The 27,226-nt window shown below is 45.0% G+C and overlaps 1 protein-coding gene across 4 annotated transcripts in view; it reads right to left on the reverse strand.

The window, feature by feature from the left end:
- LOC149354056 (serine/threonine-protein kinase PLK1-like) overlaps nt 1–27,226 on the reverse strand; it is a 68,636-nt gene that overhangs the window by 33,179 nt on the left and 8,231 nt on the right. The window contains exons 5-12 of one of the 4 annotated variants that reach the window (XM_089583040.1): nt 24,944–25,027; nt 21,763–21,947; nt 14,758–14,822; nt 11,498–11,531; nt 8,958–9,019; nt 5,756–5,940; nt 3,399–3,460; nt 2,622–2,670 (exon numbers count right to left, since the gene is read on the reverse strand). In XM_089583040.1, coding sequence (XP_089439166.1) covers nt 3,443–3,460; nt 5,756–5,940; nt 8,958–9,019; nt 11,498–11,531; nt 14,758–14,822; nt 21,763–21,947; nt 24,944–24,952 — 558 coding nt within the window. In that variant the 5' untranslated portion in view covers nt 24,953–25,027 and the 3' untranslated portion in view covers nt 2,622–2,670; nt 3,399–3,442. Of the gene's footprint in view, nt 1–2,621; nt 2,671–3,398; nt 3,461–5,755; nt 5,941–8,935; nt 9,020–11,497; nt 11,532–14,757; nt 14,823–21,762; nt 21,948–24,943; nt 25,033–27,226 lie in introns of those variants that run through there. The other 3 variants (XM_089583035.1, XM_089583039.1, XM_089583037.1) reach the window with 3 other exon arrangements.

The raw sequence follows: 27,226 nt of genomic DNA on the forward strand, positions 1-27,226 counted from the left end.
GATGGGAACCAGCACTGCGCCACAAGCTATAACACTGGGCATAGATGCATCAAGATCAGGTGAGCAATAACAGCGGCTGGTTGGCAGTTCATTGTACACAAAACCACAAGAGACTGATCACTGAAACTCCAAGCCATATTTGTGCGTCATCATGCTTTAGCTATCACCCCAGCGTGGTTTTGTGCACAAAGATTTCAGGAGCTTAGAGAAGAAATGCTGAGACAGTTCTAACTCGTCGCTCCCGTTGAGCAATACATAGCATTTAGCGCCTAGATAAGCTTATTAAAAATATGCCTCCCAAGATAACAAACTAATTTGCACATGACATATCTGCAACCAGTTTAAAAATTGATCAACAAGTACTACATGCACTTATTTGCACAATCCACTTTTGAAAAAATTGCCACCCATGGGCACTCCAAAAGATTCTCGTGCACATGCTACTAGAAGTGCCTGAAGGCTTTGTACTTTCGCCACTTTTATTCGTCGCGTTGTAAAGGCCAGTGTCAATGGCGCCATTAGGTGTCACAATGGAGCACATTGGAACAGACTGGGGAAGACAACGAGGTGGTGTGGAGGAAGGGGGACTGGGAGCAGGAAGTGGTTGTGCATGGTGCTTGGTGCGGGTAGGGAGGACTGTGTGAGTAGGGAGGACCACCACACTCATCCTTATCGATCCATGAAGCTCGCATTCTTAGCCGAATGCAGTTTAATCTCCTACATACACCAGCCAAACGTCATCTATACCGGTACACTTCCACACGTAAGTGCCTAAACTGTCCACACACACATGCAGACATAGAACACTGCCTTACACAGTGCCACGCAGCCTTCCAGTCCCCCGCCTATCCTTTCCCCCCACCCTCATCGAGGCCCATCTGGCTCGCCTCCCTGGATCTGAGGCTGCAACGTGCCCTCGTCACCTTGGCCCAGGATGTACTGAACGCATAGTAGAAAGGATTTTCTAATAAAAGAGTCACACCACCACGATCACTTACAGGCACTCACACAGACAGGCTTTGTGCCTCTTCCAGCCTACCCTTAACACAATGCAGGTGAGCCACACGAGGTCTGCACAAAATTTAGAACTCAAGACTTAAATTTCTGGCCAAACAAAAAGTGACACACAGATGCATGAAAGTCATGCTCCTAGAATGAAACTGTTCCCCTGTATAAAACATCTAAAGAGATTACATATAGTAATTCTTTTCAGTCACCACACATACTGTTTACTAAAAATCAAATTTGAGCCTACGCACGTCGAGGGCCACTATTAGCAGAGAAGCTTGAAATGTCGCGTGAGCTAGGGCCTGTATGTCACTTATGGCAGGAGATTTACTTATTATCAGGCGGCTGTAAGGCATGTTTACAGGAATGCACTCTTAAGAAAAATGTCTCGAAAGGCTCTCTCGTAGCGCAGTAACAGGCATTGGAAATGGAAGTGTTTGCATGATTTTTCTGTAGTATACCCACCACTCAATGTCTTGGCTAGCAAGTCAAGCAAATGGTGATTCGAGGTGACATTTCTGATCATCCTCTTTTTTTGCCAGCACGAACTTACAACAGAAGTCTACGCCATGAATCCAGCCAGAATGCATCAGCCACTGTACCCAGGAGGCAGCGGCACACGCTAGAGAGTCACAATTACCACTGGGCTAATTGCGACTGGCCAACAGCAATTGTGCGGGAAGCGTAGTGAAGCACAAGGAGACGATAGGATGTATTTTATGGCAGAACTAGTCTAGATGAGGAATGGCTCGAGCAATTTATATGAGGCGGCAAATACGTTCCTGCTGCCCTGGTAATTCATGCTAGATACATCATGATCAAAGAACAGCCTCCCATCTTTTTTTTTGTTTGTTTGCTTGCTTGCTTGTCCGATCTCTTCTACAGCATTAAAGTAGGTGACACGTTCAAAACGTTCGCAGCACCGGATTCCGCGAGCTTACCGCAATGGTGTCACCCAAAAGTGCCGACGACGACGGCGCTCTGGCATGCTACCCCTAGTCGTCACTAGGCATCACTTGTTTCTAAATATCGAAAAAAGTATATCGAAAAAAAGTATAAATGTATAAAAAAAAGTATGTTCTAAATATCGAAGCCACAGCGGATGCTGTTTTGAATTGACCAAAGCTTATACTAAATGGTCGACTTATGGCACTGCCTTAGTGACAACATCACTGTTTCATATTAAAAGAAAGATATATGATCGCTTTCAGTGACACCTCAGCAGCGAAGCTGGCTTGCAAGCAGATCAGGTCAGTCACCCTGCAATGGCGGCAGCTGCTACACGGCTGGGAGCATAAAACTAGCTTGTATTGCAGCTATTACTCTTATCAGCAACTCGGTACAGGTCAACGATCCTCATGGAGGACTCATTTCTGGCATTCCCGTATTCCAGGTCTTATTATTTACGAGAACAAGAAAGTTTAACACCGTTTTCTGACGCTGCCACTAGGGATCTGCCGTAGAGATGTTCACCTGGCGCGGTCGGCTTGCAGGCAGCGCGGCCATGTATTTGGCTGTGGAGGCAGTGCCATCGGACGGCACTCTCAGTGTTCCAGTATGTGCCGCGAACACCTTGCGCAAGCACCAAAGTACCATCCGCTTAAATGACTTACCAGGCTCTGCGATCCTAAGCGCCGGAGGCTGCTCTCGTTGTAGCGAGGCCTGAAAAGGAGACATAGTGAATCATTGATAACGATCAATCAACAAAAAAACTTTTATAGTAAATCTCACGACACTGTGCCATCTGCACTGCTAGATATTTGCAAATGTCGCTTCGCTCCGGACCACCGCATCACTTTGTTCGTTCCACCACAATCCAGAACGGTGGCGAATCTTGTGAAAACGGCGAATCGTGATTCGAGATAACCGCAGTTAAGTTTGGTATCCATAGTTAAGCATAACCGCGTTTAGACTGCCCGTGTGACTGCAGTTCAACCAACAGCAACGTTTCAGCATCAGCAACATTACAACCAATATCAAAACAAAAATAGTGGCTGACAGTGCAAGATGGTCATCTGCACATGCCATCTGTTAAGTACGATCGTCGGCTAGACTTGGCACATAAATTGCAGCGGCAAGTTCGGGGTGCGATCATTATGTGGGGAATAAAAAATTTCAATTTTGCCAAGAAAATTCAGGAGTGCAATCATTACGCGACTAAACACAGTAGATATCTTGTTCTAACCATAAGCTTCTTAATACTTGTGTAAAAAAAGTTTGTTTTCATTCCTGATTGGTGACCCCTAGATTCGCCTCTCTGAGGAAAAAAGAATCTGCAAACCAGCTCCACACTGAGGCTTGGTTTACACATACTGCAGTAGTTCACAGTCCCAAATATAGATGCTACAGAGTTGCAAAGTGAACGAAGGCATACAAGCAAGAATACCTACCATGAAAGCCAGCAATGTGTTTGTGGCTAAGGCCTCCATGCGCTTCAGTCAAGGTGATCGACCTGAAAGATGTAAAAATAATGTATGAGAACGGAACTGGACGATACAAAATAGATTCAGCAAAGCAATGAACGGTGTAGCAAGCACACTACATTTATCACGAAAGCAGTGCACCGCAATTTCATTTTGTTGTGTTAGGTATTAGAGTGTATAAGCAATTGAGGCCATCAAGCACCAACCACAGCTAAGGTTCAGTGGTTTGTTTTTGTGTTACAAACTAACACATCCTAATTAGATGATCCGGGGTGGCCGTGAGCTGCGGTGTAGGTCACAGATGCGGCTCGGATCTGCGTGGCTATGGCTGTGGGGTAGGCCAGAAGCTGCAGCTCCTGTTAGACCCCTATCCTGGGAACCTCCACATGCCACGGGTGTGGCCATAAAAATTTTAAAAACTATGAGGTAGAGTCAGGTCGCATGCCATATGTCTAATCCTTGCTCTCTCTCTCTCTGCTCTGCTGTGAAACGAAAAACCCAAGAGATGAAATCTGCAACCGACGGAGTTACATGTTCGGGAGGAATCACTCGAACTGCATACCACCTAGGTAAACTAAAATTCAACCCGCCTAGGACTTCCCACAGGTGTGCGCACAGAAGAGTATTCAAAAGTTCTATATCTAGAACACTGGTATCGCATCGTGTTCCAAGAAGTCAGATCAAGGTGATATGCGAAATTCGGGGTAACTCTCGACAAGACTGCCCAGGCATCGGCGGGGCCCGCTGGACTCGCCTGACACCAGAGCCACCGGAATCACCAGGCTGAACGTGGCGCTGATTTTTACGCTGTCTTGAGCTGTGTGGTGCATACCGTAATTTGCGTCAATGTTCCTCGTTAACGGATCGCGCCACAAGCAACGCGTGTCACACAGTACATTCGATGTCATCGAAACTGACTGCAACATCTTTCAGCAAATACACAGGTTGTTTTGTATTCAGTTGATTTTTTCGCACCATAAGATGCTTACACTTCCGCGCTCTAAACGCAGGGTTAAGAGTCTTTTGCACTACAGCGCTTTGAAATTTGTAACAGTTCCAATTTATACAAAACGCTACGTTCTATCAACCTGTCACACAGGATGTCTCTCCTATTGCTTCATTTTCGCTTTGAAGCAGGCCATTCGGTCTGCAAGTATCATCTACATGATTTTGGAGATAATAACTACACTATTAATTTCACTCTTATGTCCAACTTTTCTCCAATCCTATTTTTTCTCTCCTATGCATTTAACATCGCAGTGGTGGGGAGGATATATCGTTTTCCTCTAGACTTTCGGCGCTCTCCTTGAAGCATGACGCCTCAAAAATTGCAGAAACCACATGAGAAACACATGAGGAACACACGAGAAACACAATCAATACACCACTCTTTTAGGCCAATGCAAGCAAGTCTGCTGCAAGATTTCACGCACCTCTGCAGAGGCAGAAAGCAGTTCAACAACGCTCTATGCCAGCTTCCCCCCGACCACACTCAAAGCTCTTTAAATTGTTCAACTAGCCACGTTCGTGCAAGTAAATGATAAACATACATAAGAGGGTATTGGCATCACCTATTAATCACATGGTCTGCCAACAGTTGTATACTGCCTCCTACTGCTCCTGGACAATTATGCAAAACGTTTCTCGCATGGCTGCAGTAAGCCACTCTAACCCTCATTCAGCTCATGGACAAGAAAAAAATTTCTGGTTACATTTTGAAGTATTGCTCAAGAGAGGCTGCACCTCATTTAGCAATCCAATGGAACAAAATGCAAAAATTGCCCTAAGACTGGAAGAGACATCCAACGTGATGCAAATTTTTGAAGAAGGTGAATGTACACACATGGACTAATATCGTTAACTTTCACTTGCTGCAAGATGCTCGAACACTTCATGAACTCTAACCTGGTAAAGCACTTCAAGAAAAATATCTCTTTTACCCCCACTCAGCATGGGTTTCACTTCAGTTTATCATGCGCAACACAACTAAATGAACTCGGATGGGAACCAGCACTGCGCCTCAAGCTATAACACTGGGCATAGATGCATCAAGATCAGGTGAGCAATAACAGCGGCTGGCTGGCAGTTCATTGTACACAAAACCACAAGAGACTGATCACTGAACCTCCAAGCCATATTTGTGCGTCATCATGCTTTAGCTATCACCCCAGCGTGGTTTTGTGCACAGATTTCAGGAGCTTAGAGAAGAAATGCTGAGAGAGTTCTAACTCGTTGCTCCCGTTGAGCAATACAAAGCACTTAGCGCCTAGATAAGCCTAGATAAGCCGGGATGTAGGTCGGGAAGACAGGTCGGTGCCACTTGCCCGGTGCGCAGTGGCGGTGGCGGTCCGGGATGTCGGCCGGGAAGACTGGTCGGTGCCACTTGCCCGGTGCGCAGTGGTGGCGGCGGGTCTTTGTGCGCAGAGCCTGCTGAGACCATGGGTCCACGCCTTTCTGGATGTTTGAGCGTGTGGCTCTGCGACTCCGTAGACAACACTGTGCTCTCCCACTGCGTATGGAGAGGGGCACACAGGAAACCTAAGAGTCCCACCCAGGGCTACAGAAGTGTGAAGCACTGTTCACTCGGCACAGTCCACCTGTTGTACTTGCTCCGCAACTTTTCTGACAACCAAAATCCCTTTCTTACTTTTCATAGCTAAATTTCCACATTCCTTTGTAACTAGTCCTATCATATGCCCAACAAGCACAGTGCCCTCAAGCTGAAACCTTCACTCACATATTGCATCACACATTGGTTAATATCATAAGCTTGCTTTTATGTCATGGCAGGAAAACTTACCAGCAGTTAGTCCTAGTCAAACCACTCCCATATACCACCTGCTATGAATTTGGCTTCGGCCATATCAAAAAGAAGCAGCGACAAATGGGATTTAACCCTGTGACTGGAAACAGCAAAGTCACTGAGATAAAATTGCAGATTTTCATCCCACTGAAAAGGTTCTAGGGTGCATGTGCCATGAATGCTTACCAGGTGAAGGTTGTGACCTAGCTCAATAGGTTGTGATGGCTATTGAGCTACGCCTTAGAATGCAACAATAGAGTGGCACAAATTAGCACCCCAAATGCTGCCAGGTGCTTCTCCATAGAGAAAGCTATTCCATTCAGTGGCTGCTAAGTGCCTAGACCACCATTTAGTGCACAGCTGCAGGGCCATGGGCAAAGCTCAGCCCTCTAGCTGACAGGCTAGCAGCAAGGAAGCCCTGGAGCTAAAGCCACATCAGGAAAAGCTTAGGCAATCTTAGATTATTTTTTTTTATTTTCTACTCATTTGCAGTTTCGCAATGCCTTCAGGAATATGTGGTAACATTTAATGGCTCTATTCACAGCATTTGCAGAGATCCATCAGTCTGGATGAGCAACAAAAAGCAACCAGCCCTGAAAACATGCCCTGCTGGTGCCCTTCTATTCCTGAAACTGCAGAGCACAATGCCATGTATCGACATTGGCAAGCCAGTTGAAGCAGGGAGCTCTAGAAGACTGAAGGAGAAGAGTAGAATGTGCCCACGGGCATGTTCTTCTCTTTTCTCGCCTAACATGCTATTTGGGGGGGGAGGGGGCGAGGTTAACTAATGCATTTACACGGCTATGTATGTCGACTGAAATTAAGTTGAGCCCCCCCACACACCGCATGTCAGAAAAAAAAAGCTTGCCCGAAGGCGCATTCCAAAATGAAAATACATTATTCACTGGACTACTCGAACACCCTTGCGCCATCGTCCTCACTAGTGCTGTCGTCATCATCACTGCTGCGGTCCCACAGCACGCGGTTGTCACGTTCTCATCCCCCGAAATCCATATAAACACATTTACGAGAATAGCAACCATGCTTAGGCACACGGTGCAACACAAACACATCCAACAGAAAAGTCGTCATACTTATAGCTACACAAACAGCAATCTTAATGTATGCTTTGATAGCGCCTGTCATAGGCTGCATTCCATGCCTAGGCAGGGACTTAGGAACACATATGTTTTACAACAAATTGAGGTGGAAACAAGAGATGGTGCACAGAAAGCACTGATTATATAACAAACTTCACTGCAATGCAATTAAAAATGCTTTTCATGTTCCCCCACTGGCACATTCCACAGCACATCCACAAGCAAGTCAGTATATATTCCCAAAGCTCAGCCCATTAGCTCACAGGCTGCCATGCGGATATCAGAAGGTGGGATTAGGCAGCATAGGGATACTGTTCACTCCCTCAAGGAATCAGTGGGCTTTTGTCACTTCTCCTATTCTGCCATCCGCTTCATGCTGATTGTGGCCATGCCACCGCCTAGATTCCTCAGCTCAATGTAGGCTGGCAGTTGTGTGCACGTGGCTGCTTAGGAATGGCTCTCCCTCCACGCAGCCCTCTGGCTCCAGTTCTCGGCCAATGCCTCTCAGTGCGAGGGAAGTGGGCGCGTGGCGGACAGCAGTGCGGGAAGCACAGCTGATTGAAGGGAAGCCTGGCGTATGCAAGTGCGATAAGTCGGTTCTCAGTTGGAAGCGAACGCAAAGGGAAATAGTTTTTCTCTTCAAATAGTTTCAAAACAAAGTTAACTTCTGAATCCAAGCAAACAGTTTGCAACTGGAAAAGAAACAGAAAAAAAGGCAATTCACAAGAACTGAATGGCATAAGCCAAAAGATTAGGTTTACAGAATTCACTAAGGCAACTGAAATAAAAATGAAGTGGAAAGAAAAAAAACGCTTTCACATGAAGGCCCTCCCATGAACGGGGGACGCATAGTCAGGGTTCCACTGTAGTCATTGTTTACAATAAAAGGTCTAGCCTTGTTACCAGTTTACCATCGCACAATAACTTTACATTAAAATGAACCTAAAACTGAATTCTGCGAAGCCTTTGAGAGCAAAGTGCACGGACACACAGTCAGGGGAGCGCCACCTCCCACTGACGGGCATGTGCCGCACGCGTAGAACACTGCTCCGAACCATCAGCCCAGGCATCATTACTGTTAGCTGAGTGCCAGATCATTGGAGGATCCTCATTTTAACTTATAATTACGTTATGTTTGCCAGTAAACTGACCTAGCAACCTGTTTTACATTACACAGTTTATTCGTGCCGGTCGTCGGGTGTGCATCTTATCATTCATACTTTCATTGCAGTATGCATCAGAAGAATTTACCGTAACTCAGCTAATTTGTGTCACAGCATGAAAAAATGGGCTGCATAATCGGGGCACCGCTAATCCCAAGTCCTGTGCAGGCCCCATGCAATGGCCACACTGTGTCATAACTGCAGAAAAAAGTGCAGCAGTCACACGTGTACATAAGGTAAATTTTAAAGACCATTTGTCTAGCCAACATTCAGCTGCTTAATGCACACAGACTACAATTTTTGCCATGATGTTGATGTTTGGGTAAAAGTAAACCAGACTAAAGCTGGACATTTTTTTTTTCCGTATGCCCGCACTTGAAAATGCCTCCAACTTCAACCAGAACCCAGCCATGCAGAGGAATTGTAAGAATTTCGTACACCAAACATTGGCAGCACTCACTCCTTAAGGCTGGCCCTCGAGCTGGGCAGCTGCAGATGTCCCGCAGCTGCTGGTGCCCCTCTCTGCAGGATGAACGGAAACGGCCACACTGAAACCTTCCACACTGATTCAAACTTGCAGCATTAACAGTAGACAGCTTTCCGATTAGGAGCAATCCAGGGTTGAATAGAAAAAAGAATTTCCAACGCTGATTATTAATTATACAATTTCGGTCAGCTCCACAGTGCGAGTCGACACTTTTCTTCAAGGTCTCAATTTACGTCTTGACTCATTCCTGTAATAATAAGTTAGGGAAACAAATACTACACACATTTCATATAAATCAATACAAGAATTTCTGCTGGTAAAACAAGTAAACGAAAATTACGCTTATTGGAGTCGTACCACGCAATGTAAAACATGAAGCCATGCAATTAAAAGCAACAAGGATTCCTGGGTTCATTTAGGATGCCTGACATGAACTTTTCTAGCGGCTGAGATCAGACACTGAGCACCCTCCTTCGTGGTCACTGCGTAAAGACCCTTAATCAAGATACTGTGTATCATGAATTGTTTTCACAGCACCAGGAACCAGTTTAGCACTGCTAGGCCACAAACAGCATTTCACTTCGCCTAGTGCAGTCGAATCTCGATACGAATCTCACGGGGTCGTGAGCAAATTCGCATAATCCCAGGCATCGTATCACCTCAAAAACAAACAAAATCGGTATCGAGCATCATGCGAAATGTACTCGCACAGACTCGTTTATGGCTGACAGTATTTATTTACGGCCACATGCTGCCACTCACTGCTCCTTGTGCGCACAAACTAGGAATTGTGGAGTCTGTGATGTGTGGGCCGAGCGCCACTGCTCGCAGCTTGCACGTACACATCCGTAACGGATGTGAGGAAGTCTTCGGAACATCCGAAATTAAGCACACTGTTCACAATGTACTCGGGTCAGGAATTTCCCGAATTTGTAACATCCCTAAATTTGCATCAACCGCGTTTGTAGTACCTAGTACATGTTGTGAAAGGGAGAGATCTGGCCCTGTGTCATGGCAAACTTCTTGAAGGTACAGAGTTACACAGAGATGGCTAGAGAAAATGCTGGCATTGCACTCATTCTTCCACTTGGGAAACCGCGGCAGTGCAGCTTTACTTCTCTGGGCAAGTACAAGCAAAGCCCGAGAATAAGTACGTACTCAGTCGTACGAATACGACTTTTTTTGCCAAAGATACTTTCTAGGAATGCTTCTCTAGTTTTCAAACGTGGCAAATACAATACACGTTCGACTGACAAAAGCACTATATTAAATATATATCATAGGCTAAAATTGAGGAACACCACAGTGCAGCTGCATTTTGCTTCAGGAAGTATTATGAGGCAGCTGAAAGATGAAAAGAGCCTAACAGCTGAACTTGAGTTTTTTTTTTTTTTCACCAAACGGAGCGTCGTCAAACCGTCCAGCCAAGTTTGGAAAAACACGCAGAACATACAGAAATGATCCCTTTTTTCATCCGAGTTGTATTGTTCTGCTTGATGTGTTCTGAGTTATTTGTTGTACCATACTGTCATCAGTCTTGTATTCCATTTCATAAATTTCGATTTAGTACTGTAACCTTTAACTAAGAGCACTTTTTAGCAGATATATATATATTTGTTGTCCTACTTAATGAATCTCACGTCAGTTGTTGCGATGTGCTCTTAATAGCGCTTTTTTTTTATTGCTGCACAGAATTCAGCGTGTTCGAAATGTGTATTTTAGTTTTTAGAATTGCGCTGTTTCCAAACATTCCAAACTGACAAAGTTTGCGGTTTAGGGCTCAGTCAGGTACACCGTACTTTGTCCTGGACATATTTGTTTTCTCTGCATGGAAAACTGAGAACAAATAATGTGAAAGTGAAATTAAAAGAGGCCTACCAGAGAAAGATAAAAACATGCTTATTGGTGTTCCATTGTATGTACTAGTATACAGCACACAAAAATGTGCCACATGGGGACGTAGTTTACCTTTTGCCAGCACTCGAAGCAAGTGGGACTCTTGTGTCCTACTGATTACACCAATCGAGAATAGAGTATACTTAAGTGAGACCAGGTATTCACAACAAGTAATTATATTAAACAAAACAGAGCCGTTTGGAAACAGCCTGATCTGAACAGGATGAGGACAACTTTAACAATGTCGTTACTACATATCGAAAATAACAGGAGAGCTGGAATACTTCCTTGGGAGACACCAGAAGAGACAGGAACATTACCTGAATAATTGTCAATACTAACAAATTGTATTCGATTAGATGGCAAGCTAAACCACAGTTAACTATGATGCTAGGAAGACCAACTTGTTGAAGCGTGGAAATTAATTTAGGACGGGAGACGAGGTCCCATTCTTTACTGAAATCTATAAAAATGATATCGATCTGGCAGGACTTCTGACAGACGGATGTGAAACTAAAATCCAATGTTAGTTCGACAGACATCAGCAAAGTCTGAAATTGCAGCAGAAATGCTTAGCAGAAAAAAAAAGAGGAAATGCACACATTCAAAGCACGTACCTGGGCCCAGCACCGCATCCAAAAATCCGATGCCCTGCACCGAGAATACATCAACAAAGTCAACAGGGAGAACCGGCACTTGCAGAGAAGGTGCAGCAGGTACTAAACTTCCATTACCAAGAGACACGCCTACCAGTCTAGTATACCAAACTTTTCTCACTCTTCTGCTCATGAAGATCCAAAGCACCAACTGTGCTCTCGCATTGCGTATGGAGAGGGGCACACAGGAAACCCAAGAGTCCCACCAAAGGCTACAAAAGCGCGCAGCACTGTTCACTCGGCATAGTCCACCTGTCGAACTTACTCCGCAACTTTTCTGACAACCAAAATCCCTTTCTTACTTTTCATAGCTAAATTTCCACATTCCTTTGTAACTAGCCCTATCATATTCCCAACAAGCACAGTGCCCTCATGCTGACACCTTCAATCACATATTGCATCACACATTGGTTAATATCATAAGCTCGCTTTTACGTCATGGCAGGAAAACTTACCAGCAGTTAGTCCTAGTCAAACCACTCCCATATACCACCTGCTATGAATTTGGCTTCGGCCATATCAAAAAGTAGCAGCGACAAATGGGATTTAACCCTGTGACTGGAAACAGCAAAGTCACTGAGATAAAATTGCAGATTTTCATCCCACTGAAAAGGTTCTAGGGTGCATGTGCCATGAATGCTTACCAGGTGAAGGTTGTGACCTAGCTCAATAGGTTGTGATGGCTATTGAGCTACGCCGTAGAATGCAACAATAGAGTGGCACAAATTAGCACCCCAAATGCTGCCAGGTGATTCTCCATAGGGAAATCTATTCCATTCAGTGGCTGCTAAGTGCCTAGACAACCATTTAGTGCACAGCTGCAGGGCCATGGGCAAAGCTCAGCCCTCTAGCTGACAGGCTAGCAGCAAGGAAGCCCTGGAGCTAAAGCCACATCAGGAAAAGCTTAGGCAATCTTAGATTATTTTTTTTTATTTTCTACTCATTTGCAGTTTCGCAATGCCTTCAGGAATATGTGGTAACATTTAATGGCTCTATTCACAGCATTTGCAGAGATCCATCAGTCTGGATGAGCAACAAAAAGCAACCAGCCCTGAAAACATGCCCTGCTGGTGCCCTTCTATTCCTGAAACTGCAGAGCACAATGCCATGTATCGACATTGGCAAGCCAGTTGAAGCAGGGAGCTCTAGAAGACTGAAGGAGAAGAGTAGAATGTGCCCACGGGCATGTTCTTCTCTTTTCTCGCCTAACATGCTATTTGGGGGGGGAGGGGGCGAGGTTAACTAATGCATTTACACGGCTATGTATGTCGACTGAAATTAAGTTGAGCCCCCCCACACACCGCATGTCAGAAAAAAAAAGAGCTTGCCCGAAGGCGCATTCCAAAATGAAAATACATTATTCACTGGACTACTCGAACACCCTTGCGCCATCGTCCTCACTAGTGCTGTCGTCATCATCACTGCTGCGGTCCCACAGCACGCGGTTGTCACGTTCTCATCCCCCGAAATCCATATAAACACATTTACGAGAATAGCAACCATGCTTAGGCACACGGTGCAACACAAACACATCCAACAGAAAAGTCGTCATACTTATAGCTACACAAACAGCAATCTTAATGTATGCTTTGATAGCGCCTGTCATAGGCTGCATTCCATGCCTAGGCAGGGACTTAGGAACACATGTTTTACAACAAATTGAGGTGGAAACAAGAGATGGTGCACAGAAAGCACTGATTATATAACAAACTTCACTGCAATGCAATTAAAAATGCTTTTCATGTTCCCCCACTGGCACATTCCACAGCACATCCACAAGCAAGTCAGTATATATTCCCAAAGCTCAGCCCATTAGCTCACAGGCTGCCATGCGGATATCAGAAGGTGGGATTAGGCAGCATAGGGATACTGTTCACTCCCTCAAGGAATCAGTGGGCTTTTGTCACTTCTCCTATTCTGCCATCCGCTTCATGCTGATTGTGGCCATGCCACCGCCTAGATTCCTCAGCTCAATGTAGGCTGGCAGTTGTGTGCACGTGGCTGCTTAGGAATGGCTCTCCCTCCACGCAGCCCTCTGGCTCCAGTTCTCGGCCAATGCCTCTCAGTGCGAGGGAAGTGGGCGCGTGGCGGACAGCAGTGCGGGAAGCATAGCTGATTGAAGAGAAGCCTGGCGTCGGCAAGTGCGATAAGTCTGTTCTCAGTTGGAAGCGAACGCAAAGGGAAATACTTTAAGCAAACGCTTGGATTCAAAAAAAAAAAGGCAATTCATAAGAACTGAATGGCATATGCCAACAAATTAGGCTTACAGAATTCACAAAGGCAAATGAAATAAAAATGAAGTGAAAACAAAAAAAAATGCTTTCAAATGTGGGCCTTCCCGTGGACGACACATAGTCAGTGTTCCACTGTAGTCATATTTTAATATAAAAGGTCTAGCCTTATCAGTTTACCAGCGCACATTAACCTGACATTAAAATGAACATAAAACTGATTTCTGCGAAGCTTTTGAGAGTAAAGTGCAGACACAGAGCCAGGGGAGCACTACCTCCCACTGACAGGCATGGGTCGCACGCGTAGAACGCTACTCCGATCCATCAGCCCAGGTATCATTACTGTTAGCTGAGTGCCAGATCTTTGGAGGATCCTCATTTTAACTAATGATTACGTCACGTTTGCCAGTAAACCAACCTAGCAACCTGTTTTACGTTACACAGTTTATTCGTGCCGGTCATCGGGCGTGCATCTTATCATTCATACTTTCATTGCAGTATGCATCAGAAGAATTTACCGTAACGCAGCTAATTTGTGTCACAGCATGAAAAAATGGGCTGCATAATCGGGGCAGCGCTAATCCCAAGTCCTGTGCAGGCCCCATGCAATGGCCACACTGTGTCATAACTGTAGAAAAAAGTGCAGCAGTCACACGTGTACATAAGGTAAATTAAGGTTAATTTAAGGTTGCCTTAAAGGGGCAACATGAGTAAGGTCGCATGCCATATGTCTATCCCTGCTCTCTCTCTGCTCTGCGGTCAGAAGAAAAACCCGGAGGAATCACTTTAACTGCACACAGCGTAGGTAAACTAAAATTCAACCCATCCATTGATTCCCCCAGATATGTGAGCAGAAGAGTATTCAAAAGTTCTATATTTAGAGCACTGCTACCGCATCGTGTTCCAAGAAGTTAGATCAACGTGATATGCGAAATTTGCGGTACCTCTCGCCAAGACCGCCCCGACATCGGCTGGGCCCGCTGGACTCACCTGCCACAGGAGCCACCGGGCTGAAAGTGGCGTTGATTTTTACACCGTCTTGAGCTGGTCTTGAGCTGCATGGTGCATCCCGTAATTATTGACAATGTTCCTGGTTAACGGATCGCGCCACAAGCAACGGGTGTCACACAGCACATGCAATGTCATCGAAACTGACTGCAACATCTTTAAGCAAATACACAGGTTGTTTTGTATTCAGTTGGTTTTTTCGCACCATAAGATGGTTACGCTTTCACGCTCTAAACACAGGGTTAAGAGTCTTTTGCACTACAGCACTTGAAAATTTGTAACAATTCCAATTTATACAAAACGCTACGTTCTAACAATCTGTGACACAGGATGTTTCTCCTATTGCTTAATTTTCGCTTTGGAGCAAGAAGTCATTCGGTCTGTAGGTATCATCTACTTGATTCTGAAGATAAGAACTACACAATTGATTTCACTTTTATGTATAACTTTTGTCCAATCCTATTTTTTCTCTCCGATGCATTTAACATCGCAGTGGTGGGGAGGATATATCGTTTTCCTCTACACTTTCGGCGCTCTCCTTGAAGCATGACGCCTCAAAAATTGCAGAAACCACATGAGAAACACATGAGGAACACACGAGAAACACAATCAATACACCACTCTTTTAGGCCAATGCAAGCAAGTCTGCTGCAAGATTTCACGCACCTCTGCAGAGGCAGAAAGCAGTTCAACAACGCTCTATGCCAGCTTCCCCCCGACCACACTCAAAGCTCTTTAAATTGTTCAACTAGCCACGTTCGTGCAAGTAAATGATAAACATACATAAGAGGGTATTGGCATCACCTATTAATCACATGGTCTGCCAGCAGTTGTATACTGCCTCCTACTGCTCCTGGACAATTATGCAAAACGTTTCTCGCATGGCTGCAGTAAGCCACTCTAACCCTCATTCAGCTCATGGACAAGAAAAAAATTTCTGGTTACATTTTGAAGTATTGCTCAAGAGAGGCTGCGCCTCATTTAGCAATCCAATGGAACAAAATGCAAAAATTGCCCTAAGACTGGAAGAGACATCCAACGTGATGCAAATTTTTGAAGAAGGTGAATGTACACACATGGACTAATATCGTTAACTTTCACTTGCTGCAAGATGCTCGAACACTTCATGAACTCTAACCTGGTAAAGCACTTCAAGGAAAATATCTCTTTTACCCCCACTCAGCATGGGTTTCACTTCAGTTTATCATGCGCAACACAACTAAATGAACTCGGATGGGAACCAGCACTGCGCCACAAGCTATAACACTGGGCATAGATGCATCAAGATCAGGTGAGCAATAACAGCGGCTGGTTGGCAGTTCATTGTACACAAAACCACAAGAGACTGATCACTGAAACTCCAAGCCATATTTGTGCGTCATCATGCTTTAGCTATCACCCCAGCGTGGTTTTGTGCACAAAGATTTCAGGAGCTTAGAGAAGAAATGCTGAGACAGTTCTAACTCGTCGCTCCCGTTGAGCAATACATAGCATTTAGCGCCTAGATAAGCTTATTAAAAATATGCCTCCCAAGATAACAAACTAATTTGCACATGACATATCTGCAACCAGTTTAAAAATTGATCAACAAGTACTACATGCACTTATTTGCACAATCCACTTTTGAAAAAATTGCCACCCATGGGCACTCCAAAAGATTCTCGTGCACATGCTACTAGAAGTGCCTGAAGGCTTTGTACTTTCGCCACTTTTATTCGTCGCGTTGTAAAGGCCAGTGTCAATGGCGCCATTAGGTGTCACAATGGAGCACATTGGAACAGACTGGGGAAGACAACGAGGTGGTGTGGAGGAAGGGGGACTGGGAGCAGGAAGTGGTTGTGCATGGTGCTTGGTGCGGGTAGGGAGGACTGTGTGAGTAGGGAGGACCACCACACTCATCCTTATCGATCCATGAAGCTCGCATTCTTAGCCGAATGCAGTTTAATCTCCTACATACACCAGCCAAACGTCATCTATACCGGTACACTTCCACACGTAAGTGCCTAAACTGTCCACACACACATGCAGACATAGAACACTGCCTTACACAGTGCCACGCAGCCTTCCAGTCCCCCGCCTATCCTTTCCCCCCACCCTCATCGAGGCCCATCTGGCTCGCCTCCCTGGATCTGAGGCTGCAACGTGCCCTCGTCACCTTGGCCCAGGATGTACTGAACGCATAGTAGAAAGGATTTTCTAATAAAAGAGTCACACCACCACGATCACTTACAGGCACTCACACAGACAGGCTTTGTGCCTCTTCCAGCCTACCCTTAACACAATGCAGGTGAGCCACACGAGGTCTGCACAAAATTTAGAACTCAAGACTTAAATTTCTGGCCAAACAAAAAGTGACACACAGATGCATGAAAGTCATGCTCCTAGAATGAAACTGTTCCCCTGTATAAAACATCTAAAGAGATTACATATAGTAATTCTTTTCAGTCACCACACATACTGTTTACTAAAAATCAAATTTGAGCCTACGCACGTCGAGGGCCACTATTAGCAGAGAAGCTTGAAATGTCGCGTGAGCTAGGGCCTGTATGTCACTTATGGCAGGAGATTTACTTATTATCAGGCGGCTGTAAGGCATGTTTACAGGAATGCACTCTTAAGAAAAATGTCTCGAAAGGCTCTCTCGTAGCGCAGTAACAGGCATTGGAAATGGAAGTGTTTGCATGATTTTTCTGTAGTATACCCACCACTCAATGTCTTGGCTAGCAAGTCAAGCAAATGGTGATTCGAGGTGACATTTCTGATCATCCTCTTTTTTTGCCAGCACGAACTTACAACAGAAGTCTACGCCATGAATCCAGCCAGAATGCATCAGCCACTGTACCCAGGAGGCAGCGGCACACGCTAGAGAGTCACAATTACCACTGGGCTAATTGCGACTGGCCAACAGCAATTGTGCGGGAAGCGTAGTGAAGCACAAGGAGACGATAGGATGTATTTTATGGCAGAACTAGTCTAGATGAGGAATGGCTCGAGCAATTTATATGAGGCGGCAAATACGTTCCTGCTGCCCTGGTAATTCATGCTAGATACATCATGATCAAAGAACAGCCTCCCATCTTTTTTTTTGTTTGTTTGCTTGCTTGCTTGTCCGATCTCTTCTACAGCATTAAAGTAGGTGACACGTTCAAAACGTTCGCAGCACCGGATTCCGCGAGCTTACCGCAATGGTGTCACCCAAAAGTGCCGACGACGACGGCGCTCTGGCATGCTACCCCTAGTCGTCACTAGGCATCACTTGTTTCTAAATATCGAAAAAAGTATATCGAAAAAAAGTATAAATGTATAAAAAAAAGTATGTTCTAAATATCGAAGCCACAGCGGATGCTGTTTTGAATTGACCAAAGCTTATACTAAATGGTCGACTTATGGCACTGCCTTAGTGACAACATCACTGTTTCATATTAAAAGAAAGATATATGATCGCTTTCAGTGACACCTCAGCAGCGAAGCTGGCTTGCAAGCAGATCAGGTCAGTCACCCTGCAATGGCGGCAGCTGCTACACGGCTGGGAGCATAAAACTAGCTTGTATTGCAGCTATTACTCTTATCAGCAACTCGGTACAGGTCAACGATCCTCATGGAGGACTCATTTCTGGCATTCCCGTATTCCAGGTCTTATTATTTACGAGAACAAGAAAGTTTAACACCGTTTTCTGACGCTGCCACTAGGGATCTGCCGTAGAGATGTTTACCTGGCACGGTCGGCTTGCAGGCAGCGCGGCCATGTATTTGGCTGTGGAGGCAGTGCCATCGGACGGCACTCTCAGTGTTCCAGTATGTGCCGCGAACACCTTGCGCAAGCACCAAAGTACCATCCGCTTAAATGACTTACCAGGCTCTGCGGTCCTAAGCGCCGGAGGCTGCTCTCGTTGTAGCGAGGCCTGAAAAGGAGACATAGTGAATCATTGATAACGATCAATCAACAAAAAAACTTTTATAGTAAATCTCACGACACTGTGCCATCTGCACTGCTAGATATTTGCAAATGTCGCTTCGCTCCGGACCACCGCATCACTTTGTTCGTTCCACCACAATCCAGAACGGTGGCGAATCTTGTGAAAACGGCGAATCGTGATTCGAGATAACCGCAGTTAAGTTTGGTATCCATAGTTAAGCATAACCGCGTTTAGACTGCCCGTGTGACTGCAGGTCAACCAACAGCAACGTTTCAGCATCAGCAACATTACAACCAATATCAAAACAAAAATAGTGGCTGACAGTGCAAGATGGTCATCTGCACATGCCATCTGTTAAGTACGATCGTCGGCTAGACTTGGCACATAAATTGCAGCGGCAAGTTCGGGGTGCGATCATTATGTGGGGAATAAAAAATTTCAATTTTGCCAAGAAAATTCAGGAGTGCAATCATTACGCGACTAAACACAGTTGATATCTTGTTCCAACCATAAGCTTCTTAATACTTGTGTAAAAAAAGTTTGTTTTCATTCCTGATTGGTGACCCCTAGATTCGCCTCTCTGAGGAAAAAAGAATCTGCAAACCAGCTCCACACTGAGGCTTGGTTTACACATACTGCAGTAGTTCACAGTCCCAAATATAGATGCTACAGAGTTGCAAAGTGAACGAAGGCATACAAGCAAGAATACCTACCATGAAAGCCAGCAATGTGTTTGTGGCTAAGGCCTCCATGCGCTTCAGTCAAGGTGATCGACCTGAAAGATGTAAAAATAATGTATGAGAACGGAACTGGACGATACAAAATAGATTCAGCAAAGCAATGAACGGTGTAGCAAGCACACTACATTTATCACGAAAGCAGTGCACCGCAATTTCATTTTGTTGTGTTAGGTATTAGAGTGTATAAGCAATTGAGGCCATCAAGCACCAACCACAGCTAAGGTTCAGTGGTTTGTTTTTGTGTTACAAACTAACACATCCTAATTAGATGATCCGGGGTGGCCGTGAGCTGCGGTGTAGGTCACAGATGCGGCTCGGATCTGCGTGGCTATGGCTGTGGGGTAGGCCAGAAGCTGCAGCTCCTGTTAGACCCCTATCCTGGGAACCTCCACATGCCACGGGTGTGGCCATAAAATTTTTAAAAACTATGAGGTAGAGTCAGGTCGCATGCCATATGTCTAATCCTTGCTCTCTCTCTCTCTGCTCTGCTGTGAAACGAAAAACCCAAGAGATGAAATCTGCAACCGACGGAGTTACATGTTCGGGAGGAATCACTCGAACTGCATACCACCTAGGTAAACTAAAATTCAACCCGCCTAGGACTTCCCACAGGTGTGCGCACAGAAGAGTATTCAAAAGTTCTATATCTAGAACACTGGTATCGCATCGTGTTCCAAGAAGTCAGATCAAGGTGATATGCGAAATTCGGGGTAACTCTCGACAAGACTGCCCAGGCATCGGCGGGGCCCGCTGGACTCGCCTGACACCAGAGCCACCGGAATCACCGGGCTGAACGTGGCGCTGATTTTTACGCTGTCTTGAGCTGTGTGGTGCATACCGTAATTTGCGTCAATGTTCCTCGTTAACGGATCGCGCCACAAGCAACGCGTGTCACACAGTACATTCGATGTCATCGAAACTGACTGCAACATCTTTCAGCAAATACACAGGTTGTTTTGTATTCAGTTGATTTTTTCGCACCATAAGATGCTTACACTTCCGCGCTCTAAACGCAGGGTTAAGAGTCTTTTGCACTACAGCGCTTTGAAATTTGTAACAGTTCCAATTTATACAAAACGCTACGTTCTATCAACCTGTCACACAGGATGTCTCTCCTATTGCTTCATTTTCGCTTTGAAGCAGGCCATTCGGTCTGCAAGTATCATCTACATGATTTTGGAGATAATAACTACACTATTAATTTCACTCTTATGTCCAACTTTTCTCCAATCCTATTTTTTCTCTCCTATGCATTTAACATCGCAGTGGTGGGGAGGATATATCGTTTTCCTCTAGACTTTCGGCGCTCTCCTTGAAGCATGACGCCTCAAAAATTGCAGAAACCACATGAGAAACACATGAGGAACACACGAGAAACACAATCAATACACCACTCTTTTAGGCCAATGCAAGCAAGTCTGCTGCAAGATTTCACGCACCTCTGCAGAGGCAGAAAGCAGTTCAACAACGCTCTATGCCAGCTTCCCCCCGACCACACTCAAAGCTCTTTAAATTGTTCAACTAGCCACGTTCGTGCAAGTAAATGATAAACATACATAAGAGGGTATTGGCATCACCTATTAATCACATGGTCTGCCAACAGTTGTATACTGCCTCCTACTGCTCCTGGACAATTATGCAAAACGTTTCTCGCATGGCTGCAGTAAGCCACTCTAACCCTCATTCAGCTCATGGACAAGAAAAAAATTTCTGGTTACATTTTGAAGTATTGCTCAAGAGAGGCTGCACCTCATTTAGCAATCCAATAGAACAAAATGCAAAAATTGCCCTAAGACTGGAAGAGACATCCAACGTGATGCAAATTTTTGAAGAAGGTGAATGTACACACATGGACTAATATCGTTAACTTTCACTTGCTGCAAGATGCTCGAACACTTCATGAACTCTAACCTGGTAAAGCACTTCAAGAAAAATATCTCTTTTACCCCCACTCAGCATGGGTTTCACTTCAGTTTATCATGCGCAACACAACTAAATGAACTCGGATGGGAACCAGCACTGCGCCTCAAGCTATAACACTGGGCATAGATGCATCAAGATCAGGTGAACAATAACAGCGGCTGGCTGGCAGTTCATTGTACACAAAACCACAAGAGACTGATCACTGAACCTCCAAGCCATATTTGTGCGTCATCATGCTTTAGCTATCACCCCAGCGTGGTTTTGTGCACAGATTTCAGGAGCTTAGAGAAGAAATGCTGAGAGAGTTCTAACTCGTTGCTCCCGTTGAGCAATACAAAGCACTTAGCGCCTAGATAAGCCTAGATAAGCCGGGATGTAGGTCGGGAAGACAGGTCGGTGCCACTTGCCCGGTGCGCAGTGGCGGTGGCGGTCCGGGATGTCGGCCGGGAAGACTGGTCGGTGCCACTTGCCCGGTGCGCAGTGGTGGCGGCGGGTCTTTGTGCGCAGAGCCTGCTGAGACCATGGGTCCACGCCTTTCTGGATGTTTGAGCGTGTGGCTCTGCGACTCCGTAGACAACACTGTGCTCTCCCACTGCGTATGGAGAGGGGCACACAGGAAACCTAAGAGTCCCACCCAGGGCTACAGAAGTGTGAAGCACTGTTCACTCGGCACAGTCCACCTGTTGTACTTGCTCCGCAACTTTTCTGACAACCAAAATCCCTTTCTTACTTTTCATAGCTAAATTTCCACATTCCTTTGTAACTAGTCCTATCATATGCCCAACAAGCACAGTGCCCTCAAGCTGAAACCTTCACTCACATATTGCATCACACATTGGTTAATATCATAAGCTTGCTTTTATGTCATGGCAGGAAAACTTACCAGCAGTTAGTCCTAGTCAAACCACTCCCATATACCACCTGCTATGAATTTGGCTTCGGCCATATCAAAAAGAAGCAGCGACAAATGGGATTTAACCCTGTGACTGGAAACAGCAAAGTCACTGAGATAAAATTGCAGATTTTCATCCCACTGAAAAGGTTCTAGGGTGCATGTGCCATGAATGCTTACCAGGTGAAGGTTGTGACCTAGCTCAATAGGTTGTGATGGCTATTGAGCTACGCCTTAGAATGCAACAATAGAGTGGCACAAATTAGCACCCCAAATGCTGCCAGGTGCTTCTCCATAGAGAAATCTATTCCATTCAGTGGCTGCTAAGTGCCTAGACCACCATTTAGTGCACAGCTGCAGGGCCATGGGCAAAGCTCAGCCCTCTAGCTGACAGGCTAGCAGCAAGGAAGCCCTGGAGCTAAAGCCACATCAGGAAAAGCTTAGGCAATCTTAGATTATTTTTTTTTCTTTTCTACTCATTTGCAGTTTCGCAATGCCTTCAGGAATAAGTGGTAACATTTCATGGCTCTATTCACAGCATTTGCAGAGATCCATCAGTCTGGATGAGCGACAAAAAGCAACCAGCCCTGAAAACATCCCCTGCTGGTGCCCTTCTATTCCTGAAACTGCAGAGCACAATGCCATGCATCGACATTGGCAAGCCAGTTGAAGCAGGGAGCTCTAGAAGACTGAAGCAGAAGAGTAGAATGTGCCCACGGGCATGTTCTTCTCTTTTCTCGCCTAACATGCTATTTGGGGGGGGGGAGGGGGCGAGGTTAACTAATGCATTTACACGGCTCTGTATGTCGACTGAAATTAAGTTGAGCCCCCCCACATCCGCATGTCAGAAAAAAAAAGCTTGCCCGAAGGCACATTCCAAAATGAAAATGCATTATTCACTGGACTACTCGACCACCCTTGCGCCATCGTCCTCACTAGTGCTGTCGTCATCATCACTGCTGCGGTCCCACAGCACGCGGTTGTTACGTTCTCATCCCATGAAATCCATATAAACACATTTACGAGAATAGCAACCATGCTTAGGCACACGGTGCAACACAAACACATCCAACAGAAAAGTCGTCATACTTATAGCTACACAAACAGCAATCTTAATGTATGCTTTGATAGCGCCTGTCATAGGCTGCATTCCATGCCTAGGCAGGGACTTAGGAACACATATGTTTTACAACAAATTGAGGTGGAAACAAGAGATGGTGCACAGAAAGCACTGATTATATAACAAACTTCACTGCAATGCAATTAAAAATGCTTTTCATGTTCCCCCACTGGCACATTCCACAGCACATCCACAAGCAAGTCAGTATATATTCCCAAAGCTCAGCCCATTAGCTCACAGGCTGCCATGCGGATATCAGAAGGTGGGATTAGGCAGCATAGGGATACTGTTCACTCCCTCAAGGAATCAGTGGGCTTTTGTCACTTCTCCTATTCTGCCATCCGCTTCATGCTGATTGTGGCCATGCCACCGCCTAGATTCCTCAGCTCAATGTAGGCTGGCAGTTGTGTGCACGTGGCTGCTTAGGAATGGCTCTCCCTCCACGCAGCCCTCTGGCTCCAGTTCTCGGCCAATGCCTCTCAGTGCGAGGGAAGTGGGCGCGTGGCGGACAGCAGTGCGGGAAGCACAGCTGATTGAAGGGAAGCCTGGCGTATGCAAGTGCGATAAGTCGGTTCTCAGTTGGAAGCGAACGCAAAGGGAAATAATTTTTCTCTTCAAATAGTTTCAAAACAAAGTTAACTTCTGAATCCAAGCAAGCAGTTTGCAACTGGAAAAGAAACAGAAAAAAAGGCAATTCACAAGAACTGAATGGCATAAGCCAAAAGATTAGGTTTACAGAATTCACTAAGGCAACTGAAATAAAAATGAAGTGGAAAGAAAAAAAACGCTTTCACATGAAGGCCCTCCCATGAACGGGGGACGCATAGTCAGGGTTCCACTGTAGTCATTGTTTACAATAAAAGGTCTAGCCTTGTTACCAGTTTACCATCGCACAATAACTTTACATTAAAATGAACCTAAAACTGAATTCTGCGAAGCCTTTGAGAGCAAAGTGCACGGACACACAGTCAGGGGAGCGCCACCTCCCACTGACGGGCATGTGCCGCACGCGTAGAACACTGCTCCGAACCATCAGCCCAGGCATCATTACTGTTAGCTGAGTGCCAGATCATTGGAGGATCCTCATTTTAACTTATAATTACGTTATGTTTGCCAGTAAACTGACCTAGCAACCTGTTTTACATTACACAGTTTATTCGTGCCGGTCGTCGGGTGTGCATCTTATCATTCATACTTTCATTGCAGTATGCATCAGAAGAATTTACCGTAACTCAGCTAATTTGTGTCACAGCATGAAAAAATGGGCTGCATAATCGGGGCACCGCTAATCCCAAGTCCTGTGCAGGCCCCATGCAATGGCCACACTGTGTCATAACTGCAGAAAAAAGTGCAGCAGTCACACGTGTACATAAGGTAAATTTTAAAGACCATTTGTCTAGCCAACATTCAGCTGCTTAATGCACACAGACTACAATTTTTGCCATGATGTTGATGTTTGGGTAAAAGTAAACCAGACTAAAGCTGGACATTTTTTTTTTCCGTATGCCCGCACTTGAAAATGCCTCCAACTTCAACCAGAACCCAGCCATGCAGAGGAATTGTAAGAATTTCGTACACCAAACATTGGCAGCACTCACTCCTTAAGGCTGGCCCTCGAGCTGGGCAGCTGCAGATGTCCCGCAGCTGCTGGTGCCCCTCTCTGCAGGATGAACGGAAACGGCCACACTGAAACCTTCCACACTGATTCAAACTTGCAGCATTAACAGTAGACAGCTTTCCGATTAGGAGCAATCCAGGGTTGAATAGAAAAAAGAATTTCCAACGCTGATTATTAATTATACAATTTCGGTCAGCTCCACAGTGCGAGTCGACACTTTTCTTCAAGGTCTCAATTTACGTCTTGACTCATTCCTGTAATAATAAGTTAGGGAAACAAATACTACACACATTTAATATAAATCAATACAAGAATTTCTGCTGGTAAAACAAGTAAACGAAAATTACGCTTATTGGAGTCGTACCACGCAATGTAAAACATGAAGCCATGCAATTAAAAGCAACAAGGATTCCTGGGTTCATTTAGGATGCCTGACATGAACTTTTCTAGCGGCTGAGATCAGACACTGAGCACCCTCCTTCGTGGTCACTGCGTAAAGACCCTTAATCAAGATACTGTGTATCATGAATTGTTTTCACAGCACCAGGAACCAGTTTAGCACTGCTAGGCCACAAACAGCATTTCACTTCGCCTAGTGCAGTCGAATCTCGATACGAATCTCACGGGGTCGTGAGCAAATTCGCATAATCCCAGGCATCGTATCACCTCAAAAACAAACAAAATCGGTATCGAGCATCATGCGAAATGTACTCGCACAGACTCGTTTATGGCTGACAGTATTTATTTACGGCCACATGCTGCCACTCACTGCTCCTTGTGCGCACAAACTAGGAATTGTGGAGTCTGTGATGTGTGGGCCGAGCGCCACTGCTCGCAGCTTGCACGTACACATCCGTAACGGATGTGAGGAAGTCTTCGGAACATCCGAAATTAAGCACACTGTTCACAATGTACTCGGGTCAGGAATTTCCCGAATTTGTAACATCCCTAAATTTGCATCAACCGCGTTTGTAGTACCTAGTACATGTTGTGAAAGGGAGAGATCTGGCCCTGTGTCATGGCAAACTTCTTGAAGGTACAGAGTTACACAGAGATGGCTAGAGAAAATGCTGGCATTGCACTCATTCTTCCACTTGGGAAACCGCGGCAGTGCAGCTTTACTTCTCTGGGCAAGTACAAGCAAAGCCCGAGAATAAGTACGTACTCAGTCGTACGAATACGACTTTTTTTGCCAAAGATACTTTCTAGGAATGCTTCTCTAGTTTTCAAACGTGGCAAATACAATACACGTTCGACTGACAAAAGCACTATATTAAATATATATCATAGGCTAAAATTGAGGAACACCACAGTGCAGCTGCATTTTGCTTCAGGAAGTATTATGAGGCAGCTGAAAGATGAAAAGAGCCTAACAGCTGAACTTGAGTTTTTTTTTTTTTTTCACCAAACGGAGCGTCGTCAAACCGTCCAGCCAAGTTTGGAAAAACACGCAGAACATACAGAAATGATCCCTTTTTTCATCCGAGTTGTATTGTTCTGCTTGATGTGTTCTGAGTTATTTGTTGTACCATACTGTCATCAGTCTTGTATTCCATTTCATAAATTTCGATTTAGTACTGTAACCTTTAACTAAGAGCACTTTTTAGCAGATATATATATATTTGTTGTCCTACTTAATGAATCTCACGTCAGTTGTTGCGATGTGCTCTTAATAGCGCTTTTTTTTTATTGCTGCACAGAATTCAGCGTGTTCGAAATGTGTATTTTAGTTTTTAGAATTGCGCTGTTTCCAAACATTCCAAACTGACAAAGTTTGCGGTTTAGGGCTCAGTCAGGTACACCGTACTTTGTCCTGGACATATTTGTTTTCTCTGCATGGAAAACTGAGAACAAATAATGTGAAAGTGAAATTAAAAGAGGCCTACCAGAGAAAGATAAAAACATGCTTATTGGTGTTCCATTGTATGTACTAGTATACAGCACACAAAAATGTGCCACATGGGGACGTAGTTTACCTTTTGCCAGCACTCGAAGCAAGTGGGACTCTTGTGTCCTACTGATTACACCAATCGAGAATAGAGTATACTTAAGTGAGACCAGGTATTCACAACAAGTAATTATATTAAACAAAACAGAGCCGTTTGGAAACAGCCTGATCTGAACAGGATGAGGACAACTTTAACAATGTCGTTACTACATATCGAAAATAACAGGAGAGCTGGAATACTTCCTTGGGAGACACCAGAAGAGACAGGAACATTACCTGAATAATTGTCAATA

Source organism: Amblyomma mixtum, chromosome 3 (genome assembly GCF_055824585.1).
Source record: "Amblyomma mixtum isolate Tamu chromosome 3, ASM5582458v1, whole genome shotgun sequence".
In the NCBI taxonomy this organism is placed as follows: domain Eukaryota; kingdom Metazoa; phylum Arthropoda; class Arachnida; order Ixodida; family Ixodidae; genus Amblyomma; species Amblyomma mixtum.